The 22,678-nt window shown below is 36.6% G+C and overlaps 1 protein-coding gene across 13 annotated transcripts in view; it reads right to left on the minus strand.

Moving 5' to 3' along the window:
• Positions 1-22,678, minus strand: part of MYCBP2 (MYC binding protein 2) — a 261,314-nt gene that overhangs the window by 120,639 nt on the left and 117,997 nt on the right. For all 13 annotated transcript variants that reach the window (XR_006338897.1, XM_043892028.1, XM_043892023.1 and 10 more), the window contains 11 exons: positions 20,683-20,887; positions 19,895-20,048; positions 15,370-15,542; positions 14,298-14,423; positions 14,082-14,209; positions 11,069-11,160; positions 6,473-6,607; positions 5,069-5,152; positions 3,801-3,897; positions 1,586-1,778; positions 812-1,086 (listed from right to left, as the gene is read on the minus strand). Coding sequence is in view for 12 of the 13 variants with exons in the window: in XM_043892028.1 (XP_043747963.1) it covers positions 812-1,086; positions 1,586-1,778; positions 3,801-3,897; positions 5,069-5,152; positions 6,473-6,607; positions 11,069-11,160; positions 14,082-14,209; positions 14,298-14,423; positions 15,370-15,542; positions 19,895-20,048; positions 20,683-20,887 (1,662 nt within the window). In the remaining variant the exon portion in view is untranslated. The remainder of the gene's footprint in view (positions 1-811; positions 1,087-1,585; positions 1,779-3,800; positions 3,898-5,068; positions 5,153-6,472; positions 6,608-11,068; positions 11,161-14,081; positions 14,210-14,297; positions 14,424-15,369; positions 15,543-19,894; positions 20,049-20,682; positions 20,888-22,678) is intronic.

A 22,678-nucleotide genomic window follows, 5' to 3' on the forward strand; every position in this document is an offset into this window, starting at 1 on the left:
TCAGAAGTGTTGCCTACTTTCCAAATATTTGGTGTCTTCCTTGATATAATTTACATTTAATTTTGAATTTAATTCTACCGTGGTTTGAAAACACCTTAAGATCTTAATCTTGTAAAATATACTAAGACTTATTTTGTGGCCTAGCATACAATCTACCTCTGTTAACATAACATGTATACCTAAAAGAATATGTACATTGAACCTGCACATTCTGTTCTGTAAATATCAATTAGGCCAAGGTGATGGATAATGTTCAAATCTTCTGTATTCGAACCGATTTTGTTGTCCAGTTGTTCTATTAATTACTGAAAGAGTTCTATGTTCTATTAATTACCCATAGTCACCAATTATCAATGTGATTTGTCTACTTTTCCCTTTAGTTCTGCCAGTATTCTGCTCAGGTATTTGAAACTAATTTGGGGCATACACTTTTATGAGAGCTGCAGTTCCCTCATGAGTGAATGAATGACGTTAGCACGCAAAGTCATTCACAGTCCCTCTCCTGACTGTTCCGGAGATACGGGAGTGGAGCTATCATAAGCTGCCCTTGCTCTCACACACATGCTCACTCACAGATTCAAAAAGCAACCCAGCATCTGTACGACGTGCTTGCCAATTCTGTAACTGAGAAAGGATAAAGCAAATAGAAAATTTTGTTTAACTTTGATTATTTAAGTCACATATACCAAACTGATTTCCTAATATACCTTTTATACAAGGGAAAGGCTAAGGCAACTGAAATATATTTTCTTTGAAAAGTATTGAGTAATATATCATATTTTCAACTAACATTTTACAAACTTAAGATTACCTGATCCAAACAATTCAGCAGGTCACAAAGGCAAGCCCACTGTAAGGCAGGAGTTGGATAGAAAGAATGGAAACAGGCAGTGAAGGTATTATGACATTCCTGAAGGACAGCTTCTAGGAGACTCAAGGGTTGACTGAGATATCCTTGGGGGTCATTATCCAGTTTCACCATGCAGTGGTCAACTCCTTCGGACAAAATTTTTCTTAACAAAGTTCTGGTTTTTCCAATACATTCTGCTAACTTGCTAGTTTCTTCTACAACAGCTTTTCCTGTAGCTTTAAGAGGAGAAAGCAGATAAATAATTAATTAGGATAATAAATATGTATGAAAACACTCAACATATTTCAAGCAACTTCCTATATGGCTATTCATAACCTAGAAATGAAACAAGAGAGATCACATGTTGGTCCAAAAGTATTTCTTTTAAAAATCTAAATAGGGAAAAAAAAAAAACTTGCAGTGGTTTCAGCATTTAAGTCCAAATCAGTCATTAAAAATATTCTGATTTGACAGAATCTGTTTAAAATAACACTTTATTAGAGTAGATAACTTTAGCCTAATGTGACTTTTTGTTATCAGAATGACATGTAATCTATTATATTCTTTATAAGTAAATATGAGCATCACAACAAGCCAACCTTTTCCACTCAACTCAGGAGCAGGTTAAAATAAAGGCAGCTGGGGATCTTAAACTCATGGTAATCCGTATGCAAACCTCTTCAATGTCTCAAAACATTTTCTCCCCTTAGGTCATTAAAAAAAAATGCATCATACCTGACACTGGGTAAATTTCACAGGTATAGACACGCAATAACCTCAGACAACAGGTGCCTACAAAGCGCAGTCTCTCTAAATCTAGAAGCGTAGCTGTAAACTGGAATCCTTTTAATCCTCTAAGTTCTTCAACTCCTAAGACTAAGGTGGTCCAGCTCCAGTGAAGAATACTCAACAATGACTCAAAACATTCCTAATCCAGAATATGAAAAAACAGATACCAATTAGTTTAAATCATACTATAGGTTGACTCAAATGGAAATGTGACATTCAACTTGAAAAGTTAATCTTGAAGTTTCTACTGAGTTTCAGTAACCCAAATAATAGACATTCTATTAGTTCATTCATTAAATGACCACTAGGAACATCTTTGGAGCTTAACAAAAATAAAAAATCACTTACTCTATATCTACATATTAAATTTTACAATACAAACTATAGCCAAATCTTGATAAACAAGTTAAGAGGAGATTAAAATTGACTATGAAATACAAAAAACACTTATTTGGATCTTTAAAAATTCTAGAATATGGGTTTAGGGTGGTGAGCATAGTTTGCCATTCCAGTTGGCCTGCAGGTTTTATGATGCTTACATGACAATGGATACGACACGAATCTCAAAATAAATCTCATCTCTACCAAATCTCAGTCCTCTGGTGTGACAGTACCGAGAATAAAGGTTTGTAGTTTAAGTTTTTAAAGAAATGAATGAATAAATTTATTCTACAAAGATTACAATTACAATTACCTAATGACCACAAAACCACTTAGACATTAATATGAAAGAATTACCAGGCAGCACAAAAAAAAGAGATCACTGAAAAAGACATAACAAAGGCAAAGATACTTATTGGGTCAAAAGACACCAAACAGATCTTAATACTGAAAGGATGTCAAGGTACCAAGGAGCCAAAGCTCTTATGAGTCCCTTATTCAAAGCACACCTGTTGGAAGGTGTATTTGACTTGATACATATCCAAATTTAAATGTGCTCACTTCCAGCAAAATATTCATAGAAGTATGTAAGTATCAAAGACACGTATTTACAGAGATGAATATAAAACCAACCCTCTGTATTCAAAGGTTTCGCACCTGAAGATTCAACAAACCAAGGATCAAAAATATTTAGGAAAGAAAATTTCCAGAAAGTTCCAAAAAGCAAACCTTGAATGTGTGGCATGCCAAGGATTATTTACATAACAGTCACATTGCATTAGGCATTATAAGTAACCTAGAGCTGACTTAAAGAACACAGGAGGATTTGTGTAGGTTACACACAAATGCTATGCCACTTTATATAAGGAACTTGAGTATCTAGGAATTTTGGTATATGTGGGGGGTCCTGGAACCAATCCCCCCTCAAGTACAAAGAGACAACTGTGTAAAAGTAAAAAACGAGACACAAACAATCCTTTGATAGGAACAGAATTAGATAAATTAGAGTACACCAATCTGCTGGGAATTCCTTGGCTGTCCAGTGGTTAGGACTCTGAACTCTCACTGCCGAAGGCCCAGGTTCTATCCCTATTTGGGAACTAAGATCCCCTAGCTGTGTGGTACAATCAAAAAAAGAAAGAAAGTACACAATTCTATGGAATACTATGCAAACATTAAAAAATTCAGACAGAGCTAGTGTATCAACATAGAATATCTGCAGTATGTTAGTCACTCAGTCGTGTTCGACTCTGTGTGACCCCATAAACTGTAGCTGGCCAGGTTCCTCTATCCTTGGAATTCTCCAGTATTCGCAAGAATACTGGAGTGGGTAGCCATTCCCTTCTCCAGGGGATCTTCCTGACCCTGGGATCAAACCTGGGTCTCCTGCACTGCAGGCGGATTCTTTACCATCTGAGCCACTAGGGAAGCTCGTCTGTAGTATATTTGATGAAATTTTTCATCAGTTTCACTCCTTTGCATGTATCCAGAGAAAATCATTAATTTGAAAAGATACACGCATCCCAATGTTCACAGCAGCACTATTTATAACAACCAAGACATGGAAGCAGCCTAACTGTCCAGTGACAGATGAAGGAATAAAGACGCAGTGTGTATATAAGATACATACACACACACACACATACACACAGAACGCCTCTATTTTCACATTATTTTAAGTGCATATTCTTTGGCTTGGGATGTCAAAACTACTACAAACAAATCTCAGAACAAAACTGAACACTGGACAGAAAAGCTGAGATTTTTTAAAATGGCTTACCACTGAGACAGTTCTTGCAAAAGATCTCTTTAAAATATGTACAGGTTCACTGGTTTGCTGTTTGCCCTTTGAAGCACTGCCATCACTAGTTGGAAGTCTGAAGGTAGCAGACACACATAAACTTACATTGGAAAGTTCAATGACATTTTCTTCTCAAATATACATTTTTGCAATAGCAAAGTAAATTAAACATTTAAGTATTTTGTTAGGCAAATATCCCAATATGGGGTTTTTTATAAACATTTTCCATGCTAAGCAAAATTTTTAGCACATAAGCAAAGCAGTTCATCTTCTAAATGCCACCTTTGTAAGGCTGGGTAGTAGAAACTCTCTTCTCCTACTAGACAGCAAACATAACTTATGTTTTCTAGTAATGTTACTATTAAATGCTAGTAACTGTACCCAGGAGTAGACCAAGCAACTAGTAATGTTCAAAATCTACCCATGGCAAATACTGACTAAAACAGATTGCAAAACAGCAAATAAAAATCTCCTCTTGGAAAAAGTGAGGTTATACCATCTAGGTTCTTAAAGAGATTTCTAGAAAAGATATGGAAGAGAGAATCACTGTTCTAAAGCTATTTCCTTTTATATTTACTACTTAAAATAAGAATGTTATTATTTAGTAATGGTTTATATCTATTTAAATTCTTTCATCCAAAAATTATTACAGTAATCTCCTAGAAATAGATGGATACACACATAGGCAATGCTCCCATATATGCCTCAATTCCCATAAAGTAATTAAAATTCTTAAATAATATTAAAATATAATAGTATGTTATATGAACAAGCTATCATTTGATATTTTAATTAAAGGCAGAAACTTTTCAGCAGTAAGGGATTTTCCAATTCATTCTATCACAAGATGAACAAGAAACATAAAACTGTAGAATAAGCCAACTAGGCCTACATAGAAAAGTCCCTAATACTCAGATTTCATTTCTCTAAGATAAATTTCATTAGTTTAAAACATTCTGAAATTGGTGAGAAAATCAAGACTAAAAAAATAAGTCATTAAAATATTACAGGCATAATATAGATAATGTGAATCACTAGTGACATTTTACTAAAATTAACCTTCAGGTAAAAAAATCCTTAAAGATATACAAAACCTAGACGTTTTTGTTCTGTTTCTAATGGTATATTATAATGTGCTGAATGCTTCAAGTAATTTCTCCCTTACTATGTCACATATTTTATAGTAATCCTAGTGCATTATATTAAAAGAATAAACCATGTTAATTAACTATAAATATGCTAAATACCTGTATAATAATTGAGGTATCTGACCAGCATTAACATCTGTGCCATTATTTGATTTCTTTGAACTTTTAAACTGGAAAACAACCCTGAGAAAAAAATAACAATGTAACTAAAAACAACATGATTTAAGATTCATGAAAGGAAATGAAAAACATAACAATCATGTTTTCAAATTTTATGTAACTGAAGAGAAATTCATCCTTCAAGGGAAAAAGTAAAAGTAGAAAGACACTGTTGTGATTTCAGTTCTAGCTCCAAATAGCTTAATGCATTAAATGAAAGAACTGAACCTGATTTGGAGCTACTGCCTGATCCCTCCTTTATGTTAAAGCTCAGCTTCAACTTCAACATTTTTACCAAAATATTGATGTTTCAACATACAGTTTGAAATCTATTAAACTAGATACGATATAAACTTTAGCTTAAAATGCTATGATATGCCAAGGTTGAATCAACTGTATATAGGAATAATACAGTACAGGATCAAAAAGATCTCTTCAGTTTTACCATACAATCTGAAAAGGATATGTTAGGATAACAGACTTCATTTCTCTACAACATTCTACTTTGTACATTCAGGAACACAGAATTTATCTCATAAATTAGTCTGCTCTTTTTTTGGTTGGTTCTGAGTTGAATGAAACTATATGAAATATACCCAGTTCAAACAGCTAATGCTCAAGAATGATAAAGAATAAACTGAACTTCTCTTATAAATGATAGCTCTTTCATATGAATCAGAGTACAGAGTAGGCTAGACTTGGAGTCAAGAGACCCCAGGTGGAGATCTGGCTCTGCCACACAGCAGCTGTACAATTTGATGCAAAATTGTTTCACCTTTTGTCTCTTTATTCCCAACTGTAAAAACAGGGCTAATAACCCCTTCACAAAGTTGTTGAGAGCATCAAATGAGATATAATGTATGAAAGCAGTTTATAAACTGGGAAGAACTCTACATTTGAAATTTAAACAGTAAATTTCCCCTTACATTTTATTAAAACTATATCATCTCATATCATGAAAGCTTTGCAATCTGTATTTTCATAAGCACTATCAAATTTTATAGCAAGTATATATTTCTTTTTTCTAGTTTCCAGACTCCTAACTATTCTTGTCATTTTCCTCTATGTAACTTCTAATTTTGGTATAAGGTTTTAAACATTGTAACAGCCAGAAATACATACAAATGCCAAGTGGCAAGAGCAAAGAATATCAGAATATCTTCTCATTCTGTCTTACTTTATTTAGCATGAGATTACACGAATTTAATTTTTAGCTGGTCATATTATGTTCTAGACCTACAAACATTTTTTTTTATCCTACTAAAAGACCTCTGAGCTTTCAAATCAACATTCAACTAACAAAAATGAGAGTTGCTTAAGTAATGCTGAAAACATTCTGCTTACCCATCATCTGTGGTAATAGAGGCTTGTCCGTGAGATCCACAGTCACTGCTGGGTCCTGACACTCGCGCCCAGGCTACATACCACCAGCCTGCCTGCAGGAGGACTGGTTCATCAAACATCATTGCATATTTTTCCCTAAGAGGAAAATCAGAGTGTCAAAGACAAGGCCTCTGCACTTCGTTGGAACAGACATTTACTTTTTAAAATCCTTTTTATAAGCAAAACATGAAATACATTGTATTATAAGATTCTTGTCAAACAACATTAAAAACCCTCTATTTTAAAAAGTCTGGACAGTGGAACAAATTTGAGTCAGCAGGAGTTAGGTGGATGAACTATACAGGAGACTGCTATACAGAGTGAAGTCAGAAAGAGAAAAAACAAATATATATGGGATCAAGAAAAACAGCACTGACGAACATATTTGCGGGAAGGAATAGAGATGCAGATGTAGGGAACGGACTTGTGGACACAGTGGGGGAAGGAGAGGGTAGGACAAATCGAGAAAGTAGCACACACGCACACACACACATGTACACGCACTCTATCATGTGCAAAACAGATAGCTAGTGGAAAGCTGCTATATAACATAGGGAGCCCAGACACACACACACACACACACAAAAACACACTGTCATGTGCAAAATAGGGAGCCCAGACACACACACACACACACAAACACACTATCATGTGCAAAATAGCTAGTGGGAAGTTGCTACATAACACAAGGAGCCCAGCCTGGTGCTCTGTGACAACTTAGAAGGGAGGGGTGGCAGGGAAGAGGGAAACTCAAGAGAGAGGGGATATATATATATATATATGATTATGGCTGATTCGCATTGTTGTATGACAGAAACCAATAACATTATAAAGCGATTATCCTCCAATTGAAATACACAAATAACAGTTACTTGTGTTATGGTCAAGACATTTTTGTCCCCTACATTGTGAATTCTAAAATGTGCTTTAAAAATATAAAACTTTCATACTAAAATAAGATGACTTTTACATTTCAGTTGCTCAGTCGTGTCCAACTCTTTGTGACCCCATGGACTGTAGCACACCAGGCCTCCCTGTCCATCACCAACTTCTGGAGATTGCTCAAACTCATCTTCATCAAGTCAGTGATGCCATCCAACCATCTCATCCTCTGTTTTCCCCTTCTCCTCCTGCCTTCAATCTTTCCCAGCATCACGGTCTTTTCAAATGAGTCACTTCTTCGCAGCAGATGGCCTAAGTATTGGTAGTTTTCAACTTCAGCATCAGTCCTTCCAATGAATATTCAGAACTGATTTCCTTTAGGATGGACTGGTTTGATCTCCTTGCAGTCCAAGGGACTCTCAAGAGTCTTCTCCAACACCACAGTTCAAAAGCATCAACTCTTCAGTGCTCAGCTTTCTTTATAGTCCAACTTTCACATCCGTAGCTTTGACTAGATGGACCTTTGTCAGCAAAGTAATGTCTCTGCTTTATAATATGCTGTCTAGGTTAGTCAGAGCTTTTCTTCCAAGAAGCAAGCGTCTTTTAATTTCATGGCTGCAACCATCTGCAGTGATGTTGGAGCCCCCAAAAATAAAGTCAGCTATTGTTTCCACTGTTTCTCCATCTATTTGTCATGAAATGATGAGACTGGATGTCATGATCTTAGTTTTCTGAATGTTGAGCATTAAGCCAACTTTTTCACTCTTCTCTTTTGCTTTCATCAAGAGGGTCTTTAGTTCTTCTTCACTTTCTGCCATACGGGTGGTTTCATCTGTGTATCTGAGGTTATTGATATTTCTCCCAGCAATCTTGATTCTGGCTTGTACTTCATTCAAGCCCAGCATTTCTCATGATGTACTCTGCATATAAGTTAAATAAGCAGGGTGACAATATACAGCCTTGATGTACTCCTTTCCTACTTTGGAACCAGTTGGTTGTTTCATGTCCATTTCTAACTGTTGCTTCTTGACCTGCATACAGATTAGTCAGGAGGCAGGTAAGGTGGTCTGATATTCCCATCTCTTTCAGAATTTTCCACAGTTTGTTGTGATCCACATAGTCAAAGGCTTTGGCATAGTCAATAAAGCAGAGGTAGATGTTTTTCTGAAATTCTCTTGCTTTTTCTATGATCCAATGGAAGTGGCAATTTGATCTCTGGTTCCTCTGCCTTTTCTAAATCCAGCTTAATCATGTGGAAGTTCTCAGTTCATGTACTATTGAAGCCTGGCTTGGAGAATGTTGAACATTACTTTGCTAGAGTGTGAGATAAGTGCAATTGTGTGGCAGTTTGAACATTCTTTGGCATTGCCTTTCTTTGGGATTGGAATGAAAACTGACCTTTTTCTGTCCTGTGGCCATTACTGCATTTTCCAAATTTTCTGGCATATTGAGTGAGCACTTTCACAACATCATCTTTTAGGATTTGAAAGGCTCAACTGGAATTCCATCACATCCACTAGCTTTGTTCATAGTGATGCTTCCTAGGGCCCACTTGACTTCTCATTCCAGGATGTCTGGCTCTAGGTGGGTGATCACACTATCGTGGTTATCTGGGTCATGAAGATCTTTATTGTACAGTTCTTCTGTGTATTCTTGTCACCTCTTCTTAGTATCTTCTGCTTAGTTAGGTTCATACCATTTTAGGTATCATACCATAGTTAGGTTCATACCATTTCTGTCCTTTATTGTGCCTGCTTTTGCATGAAATGTTCCCTTGGTATCTCCAATTTTCTTGAAGAGATCTCTAGTTGTTCCCAATCTATCGTTTTCCTCTATTTCTTTGCACTGATCACTGAGGAAGGTTATCTTATCTTTTCTTGCTATTCTTTGGAACTCTGCATTCAAATAGATATATCTTTCCTTTTTCCCTTTGCCTTTTGCTTCTCTTCTTTTCTCGGCTATTTGTAAGGCCTCCTCAGACAACCATTTTGCCTTTTTGATGACCTTTAACTGTTATCAAAAAAACTGATAGTTTTTTCAGGAAGACTGAATTTTAAAATAGATTTATTCAACTGAAGTGTTCTGGGGGCTCTGGAATCAGATGGCCTGAGTTCAAGGCCTGGCTTTGTAACTCACTAGCTGCGTGATCTTGTGCAAGTTACTACATTCTCTCTGTGACTCAATGACTCAAATTTCCTTATTTGAAAATAGGGATAACAGTAATATCCAGGTCATAGGACTGGTTTGAGAACTGAGTTGAAACAAAGGGTTTGGACTGAGCCTGTCACACAGTAACTACACAAAAAGTTTACTAAATTAGGAGGAAAGAAAAAAAAAATGCATCAACAAATAAAGAGAATCTGATATACACCCAAGTTGAAAAGTCCTAGTAACGGAATGGAGGGAATGTGCATTGATTGCAGCTGGGATAGAGAGAACAGAGGACACTAAGGAAGGGGAAGACTGTCCTGAACAGTCTGCAGAGGTCTGAAAGTACGAAACAGGGTACGGAACGGGCAAAGTGTCCAGTAGGATTAGAGCACCAAGACAGATAAAGAAGAGTAATAGGCAGAAAGTTAAAGAGGCTGTTAAAGATTATGGAAGTTCTTTAACGCTAGCCATAGGAATCTGGGCTTCATTAGTAGGCAAATGAAGAAAATCTAGACGATTCTGTCTATATAAAACCATATACTGCATTTTTGACTTATAATCATCTGTTCAAAATAAGATGACAGTGGTATCTTAAGGTTTTACTAAAAATTACTTAATAATTAACCTTCCTGAAATTTCCCTAATTTTCATTCATGGATAACATAAAAGTTACCGGAAAAGTATCTCCCCATATTGGTTAATGCCTAAAGTGAAGAAATAGTCGGAATTTTCTTTAGGTTTACTATTTTGTTCACAAAGTATTATCTATTGAAAGCAAACTCAATGTCTTATCACCAGTTTTAGAAAAGATACATTTTCATTAGCAAAAAGCTTATGAATGCCACAGAAGGTTTTCTTAACATAGTGAGTGGTGAAGGACCATGTGTTACTATTATCATGAAGTTCCATTCATTTCTTTTTCACATCATCCCTGATTTATCATAGCACAGTGCTGAGGTAATTCTTGGGATTGCACAGAAAGACTCATAAAATCTGCCTCTCTTTTATGTAACGAAAACTTTAAAAGCAAGCATCCTGATTCTGGCTACTCCTGAGGTTTCAGTAAAGCCGGCCACCTCTCCAATGGTGCTATAACCAAGCAAACACTACAGGCCCGGTGTCAAGGTGTCAAGAGTATGCAGGTGATCTAAAGGGTGGCCCACTGTGACTACTGGACATAGTACACATAACGCTACTGGTAGTAAAGAATTGTACCGCATTACTAGAGTAGCATATCAGATGTTCTCTAAGTGATGTATGAAAATATATGTGCAAAATATACGTATATTTCCATCTCTGTGTAGAAACAGTCAATTTATCTTGTGAAATACAAATATGAAGGACACTCTAGTTTTAATGTACTATTGTTAAAAGCAACACTTAGCACCTAGTACATAACTTAGTTTCTTAAGCATCTGATCACAGATTACTTAAAACTTCCTTTTTAAATCACATTATTCATTTATAATAAACTTGCCATATCAAGTACGCAACGATTACAATGAATACTGAAGAGATCTTTACCTAGCAGCACAGTCATAAGCCAAGACATCCGTCTCTGCAAGAAGGTCTCCGTCAGTTTCATGATCGCCTCCATCAGGACCTAACTCAAACAGCTGGGGAAAGGAGAAGAGGTCATTGTGATCACAATCACGTAAATCTGCTGAATAATGTGCTTATAATCTTGTGTCTTTAATATACACTGGAGATGACAACATGTAAACGAGTGCCAGCTTAAAAAAAAATCTTATTTAGTGAAATAAACAAATCTATATATCTAAATTAAGAAACATATACAATGTCTTATGGTCTATATTAACCTCAGTTTTTCTTGCTTTATATATTCACCTACTTATATCAAATGCTCCAAAAATGTCCTTTACCAGATATAATAAACATCTGAAGGAGGTAAGAGAACTCTAATTTCTAAGTGAGCTTCCAAATGTAGTAGAATTTTGCCTTAACATGTAACTAGCTATGAGATCCTTGGATCCGGTTTCTTCATCCATAGAAGGGAGATGGAAACACTAGCAGTGCCTACTTCATTGTAACTGTGAGAATTAAAAGAAACGATACTTGTAGAACACTCATATACCACAGCCCCCTCCCCCCCCAAAAAAAGGCTAGAAAAATATTAGCTGATGAACAGCAATAACAGAAGGTAAAGCACTCAGGTTACTCAGTGGTAAAGAATCCATCCGCCAATGCCTGCCAGTGTAGGAGATGTGGGTTCAGTCCCTGGTCAGGGAACTAAGATCCCACCTGCCATGGGCTCCAGAACTAAAAAGAAGCCCTCATACCACAATGAAAGATCCTACATGCCACAGTGAAGATGCCAGGAGCCACAAAAGACCTGAAACCGCCATAAATTTAAAAAAAAAAAAAAACAAACCCTGGGATAATCCTTTTTTCCCATGTCTCTCCACCAGCTCTGTATCTATTCTACTGCTGGTACCAAACACTGTCAATGCCACCAGTGTTTCCAGTGTTACCAGCTGAAAGAATTCAATATGAACGAATTAATTCTTCTCTCCTTTCTCTCCTTGTTCTAACCCATAGTCCACAGTTAAAGGTTTTTGCTTTTCTTTAATAACCCATAGTTATCTTTTAAAAATGCATATCTGATTAGAATACTTCTTTAGCCTAAAAGTCTTCAATGGTTTCCCTCCTCTTCATTGTAAATAGCATGATATAAAGGTCCTTAATAACTTGCCCCTATAGCTCTGCTGTTTATGTTCAGCAAATAATTTTGAGCACATACTGTGTGCCAGGCAAGGTGGTAGGAATCAGGCATACAGGGGTACACAGGCAAACAACAAAAAATGGGGGCTGTTGGATGTACAGTTTTAAATAGGCTCATCGGGCAGTGGAGATCTTAAGGTAAAGAAACAGTCAGCCATGCAGGTACGGGAATGAAGATCTGTAGTCAGGGGGAGTAACAGGTGTGAAGGTCCTGAAGTTTGACTGTGCCCAGCATGATTGAGGAAGAGAGGCAGCCAGTATAGCTAGACTGTGGTGAATTAACTAGTATAACATAAGGGCAGAGGGGTGATGAAAGTTAGTTCCGGTGGTGCTTTTCAGGCCCTCGTAAGGCCTGGTTTTTATTCGAATACAAGATGACACTGCAGGAATCTGACAGAGGAGTGGCATACTCTGGTGCTCATTCTAAGAGAATCACTCTGCTCTGTGGAGAGCAGAATGAAGGGAGCAAGGACAGACTAGAGGCTACTCTGTGCTGACCCAAGTGGTCAGGGTTTGGACCAACCTCGTCCTAGGGACAGTTTTCAGAAGTAGTTAGATCCGGGATTGATTTTCGAAGTGCAGCCAAGAATATCTGCTGCTAGAGTGAATGTGGGATGTCAAAGAAAGAGGACAGTCAAGAAGGACTTCAAGATTTTTGGCCTGAGCAACTGGAATAATAAAGTTAATTCTATTGTGAGTCCATTAAATGGGATGGGGAAGGACAACAGAATAGGAGGTTTAGAGAAGATGGCAGAAGCCTGGTTTTGAGTATGTTACACCCCAAATACCTGTTAGCTATCCACATGGAAATGCAGAGTAGGTAGTTGTATAAATGACTTTGGAGGTCTATTAAGTGTAAGAGTGATAAAAAGAAAAACACTTAAAGCCATCAGGCTGGATCACTGTGGGGTGACTAGACTTTAAAAAGATGTTCAAGACTTTGAGTTCTGGCACCACAACATTTACAGATCAGGAAGATGATGAGTAACCAGCAGGAGACTAAGAAGAGCAGCCAATGAGACCAGAGCAAAGCGAAGCCTGGTGTTCTGGGAGCCATGTGAAGAAACTGTATCAAAGAAAAGCTCAACCGGATTAAATTGTGTTGACTGAGGCAAGGAAGATAAAGACTGAGGCTACAGTAGCATCTAACTGAGAAGTTTTTTATGAAGCCTGCTATTGAAATTAAGGCATAAACAAGTTTTCTCTTTCTCAGATAATGTGACAACAGAACATTCAAGCTATCAGTGAATTTTTAAAGACTTAAAGAATCTTAAAGAGTAGATCCTTTACTTAGTGTAACAGTTGGCCCTTTCTGACATGTATAGTGCAGTAAACTTATGACTCCTGATTGGTTTTTGACTCTCTACCAGATGGAATCCATCCCCTTACTCACTTCATCCCTGGTCCCCATATGTCTGTGGTGATGATGTATGTTTACATAGCATCTGGTGATATAAACGCTAAAAAATTTTAAAGTCACATCAAAATGCCCCTGTATCTTGTCATTAAAATGGCTACAAGAAAGTAGACACAGAGAAAGGTACACAGAAGATTGAGATTGACTGTTAATGCCTTTTTCAACCTAAAATTATTGACAAATCATTTTCTATTTATTTTACTCCTTTTTAACTTGACTTCTGAATTTTTCATGAGTTAATGATTTATTATTACTCTATTTGATTGTAGCAATGCTTCCTCAGGTCCTTTATTAGAGGAGGTATTCTATAAATTAATAAATCAAGTTAAAATCATTATCTTCAAACACAGAGAACAACAGTGTGAATGGACTGCTTACCTTAATTTTAGCAGTATATTCTCCTCTACCTCCAAACAGACCAAGACCACCAAGTAAAATATCGGTGTCGGCACTAAAACGTATAGCTTCCACGGAGTGAGCAGAGTAGCCCCAGCCCCCTCCATGACCTAAAAAGACACAAATGATAATTTATATTTTAAAACATCCATATAATTCATTTATAAGACAGTATTTCCTCAACATAAATGTACATACTTTCAAACCTGTTTACTACACTATAATCTTCTTTGGAATAAACCTTCATCACTGCTTGAGTTTCCTCCTCTGTGCTCGCAACACCCATTTTTAAATCCTGCATAGTTGCCAAGGTATCAAGACAACCTAAAATCAAACAAACGAAAATTCAACTGCTTGAATGAACACTTCCCCTAGTATTCGTGATATCTGAGATGCTGGAGGCGATAAATTAAAACAGCAAACTCTAAATGTGCTCAACAAATTTATACCATGCTTCAATATTTCATGGAAGATACTTAAAACCAATACAAATTACCCTCTGCTTGTGTAATTATCATATTTAAATATATGCTGTATGACAATGTTTCGTGCAAAACTCTGAAAAGTTGCAAGAGCTTATTTGAGTCCTTACAAGGTCTGTCATTTATCAAACTCTATGAATCACTTCAGATTGATTCTTTTTTTCTTCTTAACAATGATTAAGACTTCAGATTGATTCTTAAGGTACTACTTGAGGAAGATATAGTAGCCTGAGATAAACTTAATCAATGCTAGTTTGGCATGTTTACAATGGTTACCAGATGTTGTAAAAGTGCTATATCTCAAATTAATTTATTAGAAGTAAACTTAATGTGCTGTGGAAAACTGTTACGTAAGAAGAGACAGAAGTGGTAATTATAAAATTCATAAATATTTTATAGAATTTATTTTAAAATAATGCATAAAAATTAAACACTGTAATTATATATTTGAATATTTAACCTGCTTCACTAAAGTTTATGTATTAATAGTAAGCAAAAACATTATTTTAAAAGATTTACCTGTTAGGAAAATTATATTCAGGGCTGCTTTATATTTGGGAATATATAAATCTTTCATGGTGTTGGTCTAAGTCTAATGTACTTTTTTCTGTAGGAGAAACCTTTTAAGTTAGATTAACCTTTTAAAGTTAGATTTAACTTATTTTGCACCTAGCACATTATTATTTAACAAACATGACAGAATGATACACAAATTTAAAGACTCTTTCAAAAAAAACTCTTCAGGACACATTAAGGAAAATTAGTTGATGATCAGACACCAGCCCTACCTAAAATGTGCAAAGCTGCGTGAGAGCGGGTGGTGAGAGCCCTCGAGCCCGTCGGTAAGGCCAGCTCGGGACTCAGAATGCTGCATCGGGACTGCATGTCTGCTGCAGAGGGAAGTCGGGCATCGGCAACCACCGCGTTGTAACACCACAGTTCTCTAGTGCTTGGCCGAAACCTTTCAAGGAAAAGATTACAGCACCTCAACATACAGTTTCATTTTTAAAAAACTTATTAAGCAAAACTGATGACACAAAGAGAATAATATAGCCAGCTTAAACAGGACAAAATGTAGCTCATTACTTTCCATATCTGAGCTAAAAATATAAAATGATTTATGTCACCATAAAAAATTTGAGCAAAACAGCAAATATGTATCACATTACTGCATGATAATAGAGCAAGAGTATATTTTAAAGTCTAATGTGTACTTAGAAATATAAAACTTTTGCACAGCAAAACTCCATTAAAAAAAGTATAAAGTCAAAAGAAAATACATGAAACAAACACGAGACTGAACAACAATATCCATAGTGGAGAGGAACTCCTGCAACCCAACAAGAGATAATCCAAACCAAAAGTGGGCAAGGGACACAGAATGCTGTTCTTTGGAATGTAGATGCTGAATCTTACTAATCAACAGTAAAGCACCATAGAAACTATGAAGAACCCACAATGACATCCTGCCACTATCTCATTCCTTTCATCTCTTCCATAACAAAATTCTAAAAAAGCAGTCTCCACTTCTTTTATTTTTTAAACTTTTTTGGGAAAAGCTGTTTTATCAACTACTGAGTTAATGCAAAAGAACAGTAACAAAATATTTTTAAAATAAAGTATGAAGAATAATGACATGATGTACACTAGTAAAAAGAACATTATAATTTATCTATTAAGTGTCCTGTTGCCATCCTCCCTACTCAATTCCTTTCCTTCCCCTTTCAAAAGGAACAAGTATCTTGAATTTCAAAAGTTTATTATCTTCTTGCTTTTCTTTATGGCTTTCCATGTTTGTATCAAAATAGCGTATTATTTAAACTTTGTGTTTTGAACTGTCTATGAACATGATACATACTTTGTGTATTCTTTTGTGGCTTTCTTCCTTCAAACATAAGAATATTCTCACAATTTGTATTTACACAGTGCAATGTGGCTGCAAATTCACTCAATCTCACTGTTGTAAGGGAATTACCTCATGTGACTATATCACAACTGTTTGTCCATTTTATTACTGATAGCAGAATATGAAAACCATTCAGTCTTCTACTATAAAAAAATGCTGCTATGGACAATCTTTTACACAGTTTCTAAAGCACAGGCACAGAAGTACATGGGAAGGAAGAACAAATCCTCATTTTTTACAGCTGGGATGTCTACACAGAAAGCACTGATGCTCTAGAAAATCTCACTCATGTTAGACAGAGCTGACGTTTCAGATCAGTTTAGAAAGGATGATCTCAATCAATGGCACTTGATGATCCAAGCTTACTAAATATATAAGCACTTAAATCCAGCAGTCCCACTTTGGGTACACAGCCAAAAGAACTGAAAGCAGGATCCTGACGAGATATCTGTATGCTCATGTTCAGAGCAGCATTATCCACAATAGCCAAGAGGTGGGAGGAACCCAAACATCCTTTGCTGGGTGAAGGGATAAAGTAAATGTGGTAGAAACATACAGAGAACTACCATCCAGCTTTAGAAAGAAATAAAGAACGCCATCTGGTCACAGGCCACAACATGAGTGAACCTTGATGACATGATCCTAAGTGAAGTAAACTCGTCACAAAATGAATCAGTGCACGACTTCACTTACGTATCTGAAGAAGGCAAAGGCACAGAAACAGAGTAAAAGGTGGCTGTCAGGAGTGGGAGGGAGGGAGAAATAGGTGTTCTCTGCATACGTTTCAGTTTCACAAAGTGAAAATGTTCCAGAGATCTACTGTCCAACAATGTGACTATATTTAACATTACTGAACTGTACACTTAAAAATGATTAAGATAGTACATTTTATGTTTTTTTATCACAATTAAAAATTATTTTTAAACACATACTTAAAAATAATACCCTGCAGAGAATAAATTCTATGAAAATATGAACTGCTGCTATAATTAGCAGCAGTTAATATTATTGGGTTATTGCTTTTTAATTTAATCTATCAATCTGCTACTTGTAGTTTTTATTTATATATAAAAAAAGCAAAAGACATGCATTTTGAGAGGTATCACACAAAATAAACTACACTTAATACTGTGATCCATGGAGGACGTTAGTGGCATTTGGTATGGGGGAGAAAAAAAGACATGGAGAGGGACCACATCATTCTTACTGTTTGTATATTTGCTTCATCTTTTAAAAAACTAGCAACACAGATTCATGTGTCAATTCTGTAAATTTTGAAATGAAAAATAAAACTGCTACTAACATTCATCTGCTCTTTACAGGCATGAAGTTTCTAACTATTCAGGAGAAGCTATTGTTAAGAATACAAAAGGACATAGGCTCGGACAAGAAGGAAAGTCAAAGCAAGCTAATACTGAATCTGCAGCGTCTGTGATGGAGTAAAACGAAGGTACCCTTCTGAAAAACACAACAGACACGAAGCTGCTAGAAGTCAGCATAATGAAAGGAACTCTCCAACTTCCAGCTGTTTTACTGAAACATAGGAGGAGACTGCTCTTCATGTTTTAATCTCTGTTTTGGAATAAGGGGGTAAATGATCAGAGACCTGGCCAGGCATCTGAGATCACCTGTCCCCCTGCTACCACCGTATGTGGAAAAGGCAAGGTTCACCTAACCACATACCACACGTTGCAGTTCTGCTAAGGCTCCAGGGAAACGACTCTAGTTATGTCATTAGAATCTACTCCTACCATTATTTCTAAGTTAGAGAATGCATTTCTATTCTATCAAATGTATCCAGAAACAAATTCCATACTGTCAGCTTTCATTGTATTCTACTAATGCAAATTTACTTCGTTTAAAACTAAAACATATTATAAGGATCATAGAAAACAAAACATCAATTTAAACCTAGGTCCAAAGCAGAGCTCGCTCTTTGGTAACTAAGTCTTGTGTACCAACTTCTAATCAGTAAATAATTGAACACAAAATCCATCTTTACATCATTTGCTTCTCTATCCCTGCCATTTATTTCACTGTGATCACTCTGACTTTGGTTCTCAGGATCTTATGCCATCACAAGAATCACTTTAAGACTACTCACCCCTAGTCTCTTGTTATCTAATCCATCCTGTATATCGCTGCTAGGGAATCTAAAGTGAAGTCGCTTAGTCGAGTCCAACTCTTTGTGACCCCATGGACTATAACCTATCAGCCTCCTCTGACCATGAGATTTTCCAGGCAAGAATATTGGAGTGGGTTGCCATTTCCTTCTCCAGGGGATCGTCCCAACCCAGGGATCGAACTCAGGTCTCCTGCATTGCAGGCAGATGCTTTACCGTCTGAGCCACCAGCACTACTCAATTAAATTCTGGCCTCCAAGTTGCCCCACAAAATGCCCAAATAGATAGCAACCAGGTTGTCAGCAACCTGGAAGCACTGTAACTCCTTCACTTGGAATCATGACTCACAACTGATAGAAAACATGGCCTTTTAAGACCTGGCTGGCTGTTAGAAAGGAAACTAGGAACGACTGCCAACTAAGGCTGGCTGAATAAACAACTCAAGGGAGAAGAAAAAGCAAGTCCTGTGATGTGCCACTCTGGTAAAGGCATGACTGCCTTATTAGTCATCAAAGCTAGAAATCTGGGATAACTCCTTCCTTGACTCATGTATATAAAGCACCACAGTAAATTTTAAACAAATGCAATATAATTTCTTGGACTGCTTGTGTACCTATATCCATCTGTACATTTTTAAAATTCCCAGAGTTTGATAAACCAGTATATTTCTCTACCAACATGGGAATTTTGTTATGTACATTCCTAAAGGGCAAAGTTCATTGGTTTTATTTATTCTGTACTGTCTTTGGCATAATTTCATCTACATAGTTGGTAATAATTATATATTTACAGAACCAAGAAATAGAGTGAATTCTGTACAACACAGATAAGACTGCTGACAGACTAAAAATAATGAACAAGAGAACTCTTGAACATGAAACTGCTCATGATAATGATAGTGACAAAGTCTTCCATCGCACCTTACTACTTGCCTCTGCCCTAAGTTCTTCAATTCTCATGATAGCCTACGAGGTCCCATTATTATCCCTATTTTATAAATGAGAAAAGTAAGGCACACAGAGTCAAAGTAACCTCTCCACAGTGACAAAGAAAGCAGTGTGCAAGTGGGATAAACTTAAGGCAGTCTGGTGCAGAATGCATGCTTTTAACTGCTGCACTATACTGGAGAGGTCCCGGAGAGGCACTGTGATAGCAGGGTAGTTAACAGTTGCACGAGAGTTCTCATCGATGAACAGTCTGCCTGTACATGGCTTTCATATTCCACGAAAGTACAATTTGATCAAAACATATTTATTACCCTGTTTTAAAAATGGAGAAGCTTACCTCCAAATGACATCATACACAGGATCAAGACAGACACCAAATCCTTGCAGGTCCTCTTGTTCAGAGTCATTAAAAGTTTTACAACTCCCATCCACTTTATTTATCAGAAGACACTTAAATGGAGGAGGCTCTGATATAGAAGCAGGTACCAAGCCTTGGGAAAAAAAAATTATGTATTTTAAAGATGCACTACCTTTTTATATTCCCCCAACCTATAAGCATTTCCTGTAAGGTAAGTATTATTACTATCTCCATTTAATAGATGAAGAAACTGAACTAAGACTTAGGGATTAGGTAACCAAAAACCTTTAAATAGCAGAATGTGGACTAAAACCTCAGGATGTCTAAATCCACAACACATGCTCTTAATTTCCACACTAGACCACCCTATAATTATTCATGATATCACAGACACAAGTATAAATTGACACCTTGGTCTCAATGAAACTTTAAAGTCTGATTTATATAATCTTTCATAGCAAAATTCTATCATTTATTTATCAAGAACCAATACAGAAAACTTCCTCTTTCCAATACAGGTTTTATACCATACAATTAGGCTCATATTTCCAATACTCTCTAGTTTATAAACTAGTCTCCTAATAATCCCATTCTTTCAGCGCATACATACATATAAACACAGCCACTTAAAAGCTTCTTTTAAACTTCTTCAAACAGAAAGAAAACAAAAAGCTACAGGACAACATGTCATAAGAGGGAAAGATGAACCATGCGCTTTCAGGGGTCTTTCAGAGGGAGATTTATTTGTGAGGGGGGAGTGGTATTACCTATAATGTGTTTACTGGCAAAAATTTCTGATGTAGCAAGCACATGAGAATTAATAAGTGCTTCATCAATTCGTAAGAAAGTCTGGTCCCCACTTGCGCCTATCCAGGTAGCTTTCCTTCCGTATTTTGATCCAATGTTAGGCATGGGAGCTGGTTTTGCATTCCAATATGGCACATCCAGAATTGGTCTACCCAGCTGTCCTTTCTAAAAGATTAAATAAATCACATTAACAACATGACTGAATAAATAATTTATAATAATCTATAAAGTTAATGAAACAGTAGACAAAAATAGCACTATGAAACAGTATTCTTCATCAATTGTTGGCTGATTCTTTCTTTAAACAAATGAAATTCACATGAAATTTGGACCAAACTTGTATAAAGAAGCAATTTCTGTTATTCTTAGGCATGCTCCCCTTAATATTAACAAACCACAAAGAATATAGTAAAAAATAATAATGAAGTTGAAATAGGAATCTCCCTGAAATACTGTATTGTCTTCAACATCTAAATGTATAATAAATATACAATGTATTTAAAAAGTAGTAACACAAATTGTTCATTTAAAAAACCACTTTGATATTTTAAGTTGACAGTTCAACAAAAATGTCAGTATTGAACTCAAGAGAGTCTAAAAATATTTGGGTAAAATATCAAAAATAGCGAATACTTCAACTGTGAATACAATTAGGAAATTACATCTTTTCACACATGATCATGTGTTAGTAAGTTACTTCATTCATGTTTCAAGATAAAGAGCAGAATCATTATGCTGTCTTAAGTAACTTTTAACTCACTTTAAAAGTATGGCTGTCCATAGGTTAGAGAAGAGTTTAATTTTAAAAGTAACAGGAAGGTTTTCACTACGAAGCTGGTAGCTATAAACGAACGTGAATGTTGGACTGGTAAACATTCACCCACCCCCAGCTCAGAAGCTCTCTCTCTCACACACTCTCTCTGCTAGCATTGCCCTTTCCAAATCCCCCTGGATGGCAAACAGTGCAGCACCACAGCCAGGGTTCACTACAAGTAATGGGAATGAGAAACCACAGCAAAACCCCCCAAAGACCCAGGGAGCCTGGAGCACTGCAAACGCTGTGGCTGAATTCTCTCCCAACTACCAGGTTTCCAATGAGTCCTACCACTCCTTGAAGAAAACGCCAAGAAAACAGAGCCACAAACTGCAAAAGCAATAGAGCTTCACTCTCGGGGCAGAATGAACAGAGGCTCACAATCAGAGAAGAAGCCAAGAAATGTCATTGTTTATGCTCAGCTTCTTTCAATGTCTATCATTTTTTTTTTACAAAACAACAGCAGCATAAAAAATGTGTCCATCATGTTGAGATATTTATTATGCTTTTGGAGGAAAAGAAATTATATTTTTCATTGACTACTGAAATAAATATCTATTCCCCTACTATCAACCAACTAATTCAAAGAAAAGCAGTCTAAAAATATGACAGGTGCCTGGAGAGCCCCATGGGATTCAAAACGTGGTTATACATAAGCCATGCTTAAACACCCAGAGGTTCACACATAGGGCTTTGGGGCTAGAGGACAATAATGACTGTTTGATTCTAAGTATTACCATTCACATTCCCTCCAAAACAACATAAAACCAACACAGAGCAAAGAAAATCACACGTGATTCAAGCCTTCAGCAGTATTAGGAAATAGGGGATCTCATGACTTTTAAGTTACCTGAAACCAGAGGAAAAAACCAAAGTTTTCTTCACCCACCTGCCTCTACAAGCCCTGGGGCCAGGGGTGAAGAGGAGGTGCTGGGGGCGGGGGGCATGCAGAGCAGGGAGTTCAGGGCACAAAAGGCTTCAGAAGGAGAACAGAAGAGCTGACAAAATAATCCCCCCAAGGGGAAAACCCAAACCTTGATGTGAAAATGTTAAATATGGCAAGAACTTGAGGGTTCTGAGCACTAGTAGTCACAGGAAAAAGCCTTCAAAGTATGCAGGGTCATTTCTCACCCATCAGGCTG

The sequence above is a fragment of the Cervus elaphus genome, chromosome 30 (genome assembly GCF_910594005.1).
Source record: "Cervus elaphus chromosome 30, mCerEla1.1, whole genome shotgun sequence".
NCBI classification, from domain to species: domain Eukaryota; kingdom Metazoa; phylum Chordata; class Mammalia; order Artiodactyla; family Cervidae; genus Cervus; species Cervus elaphus.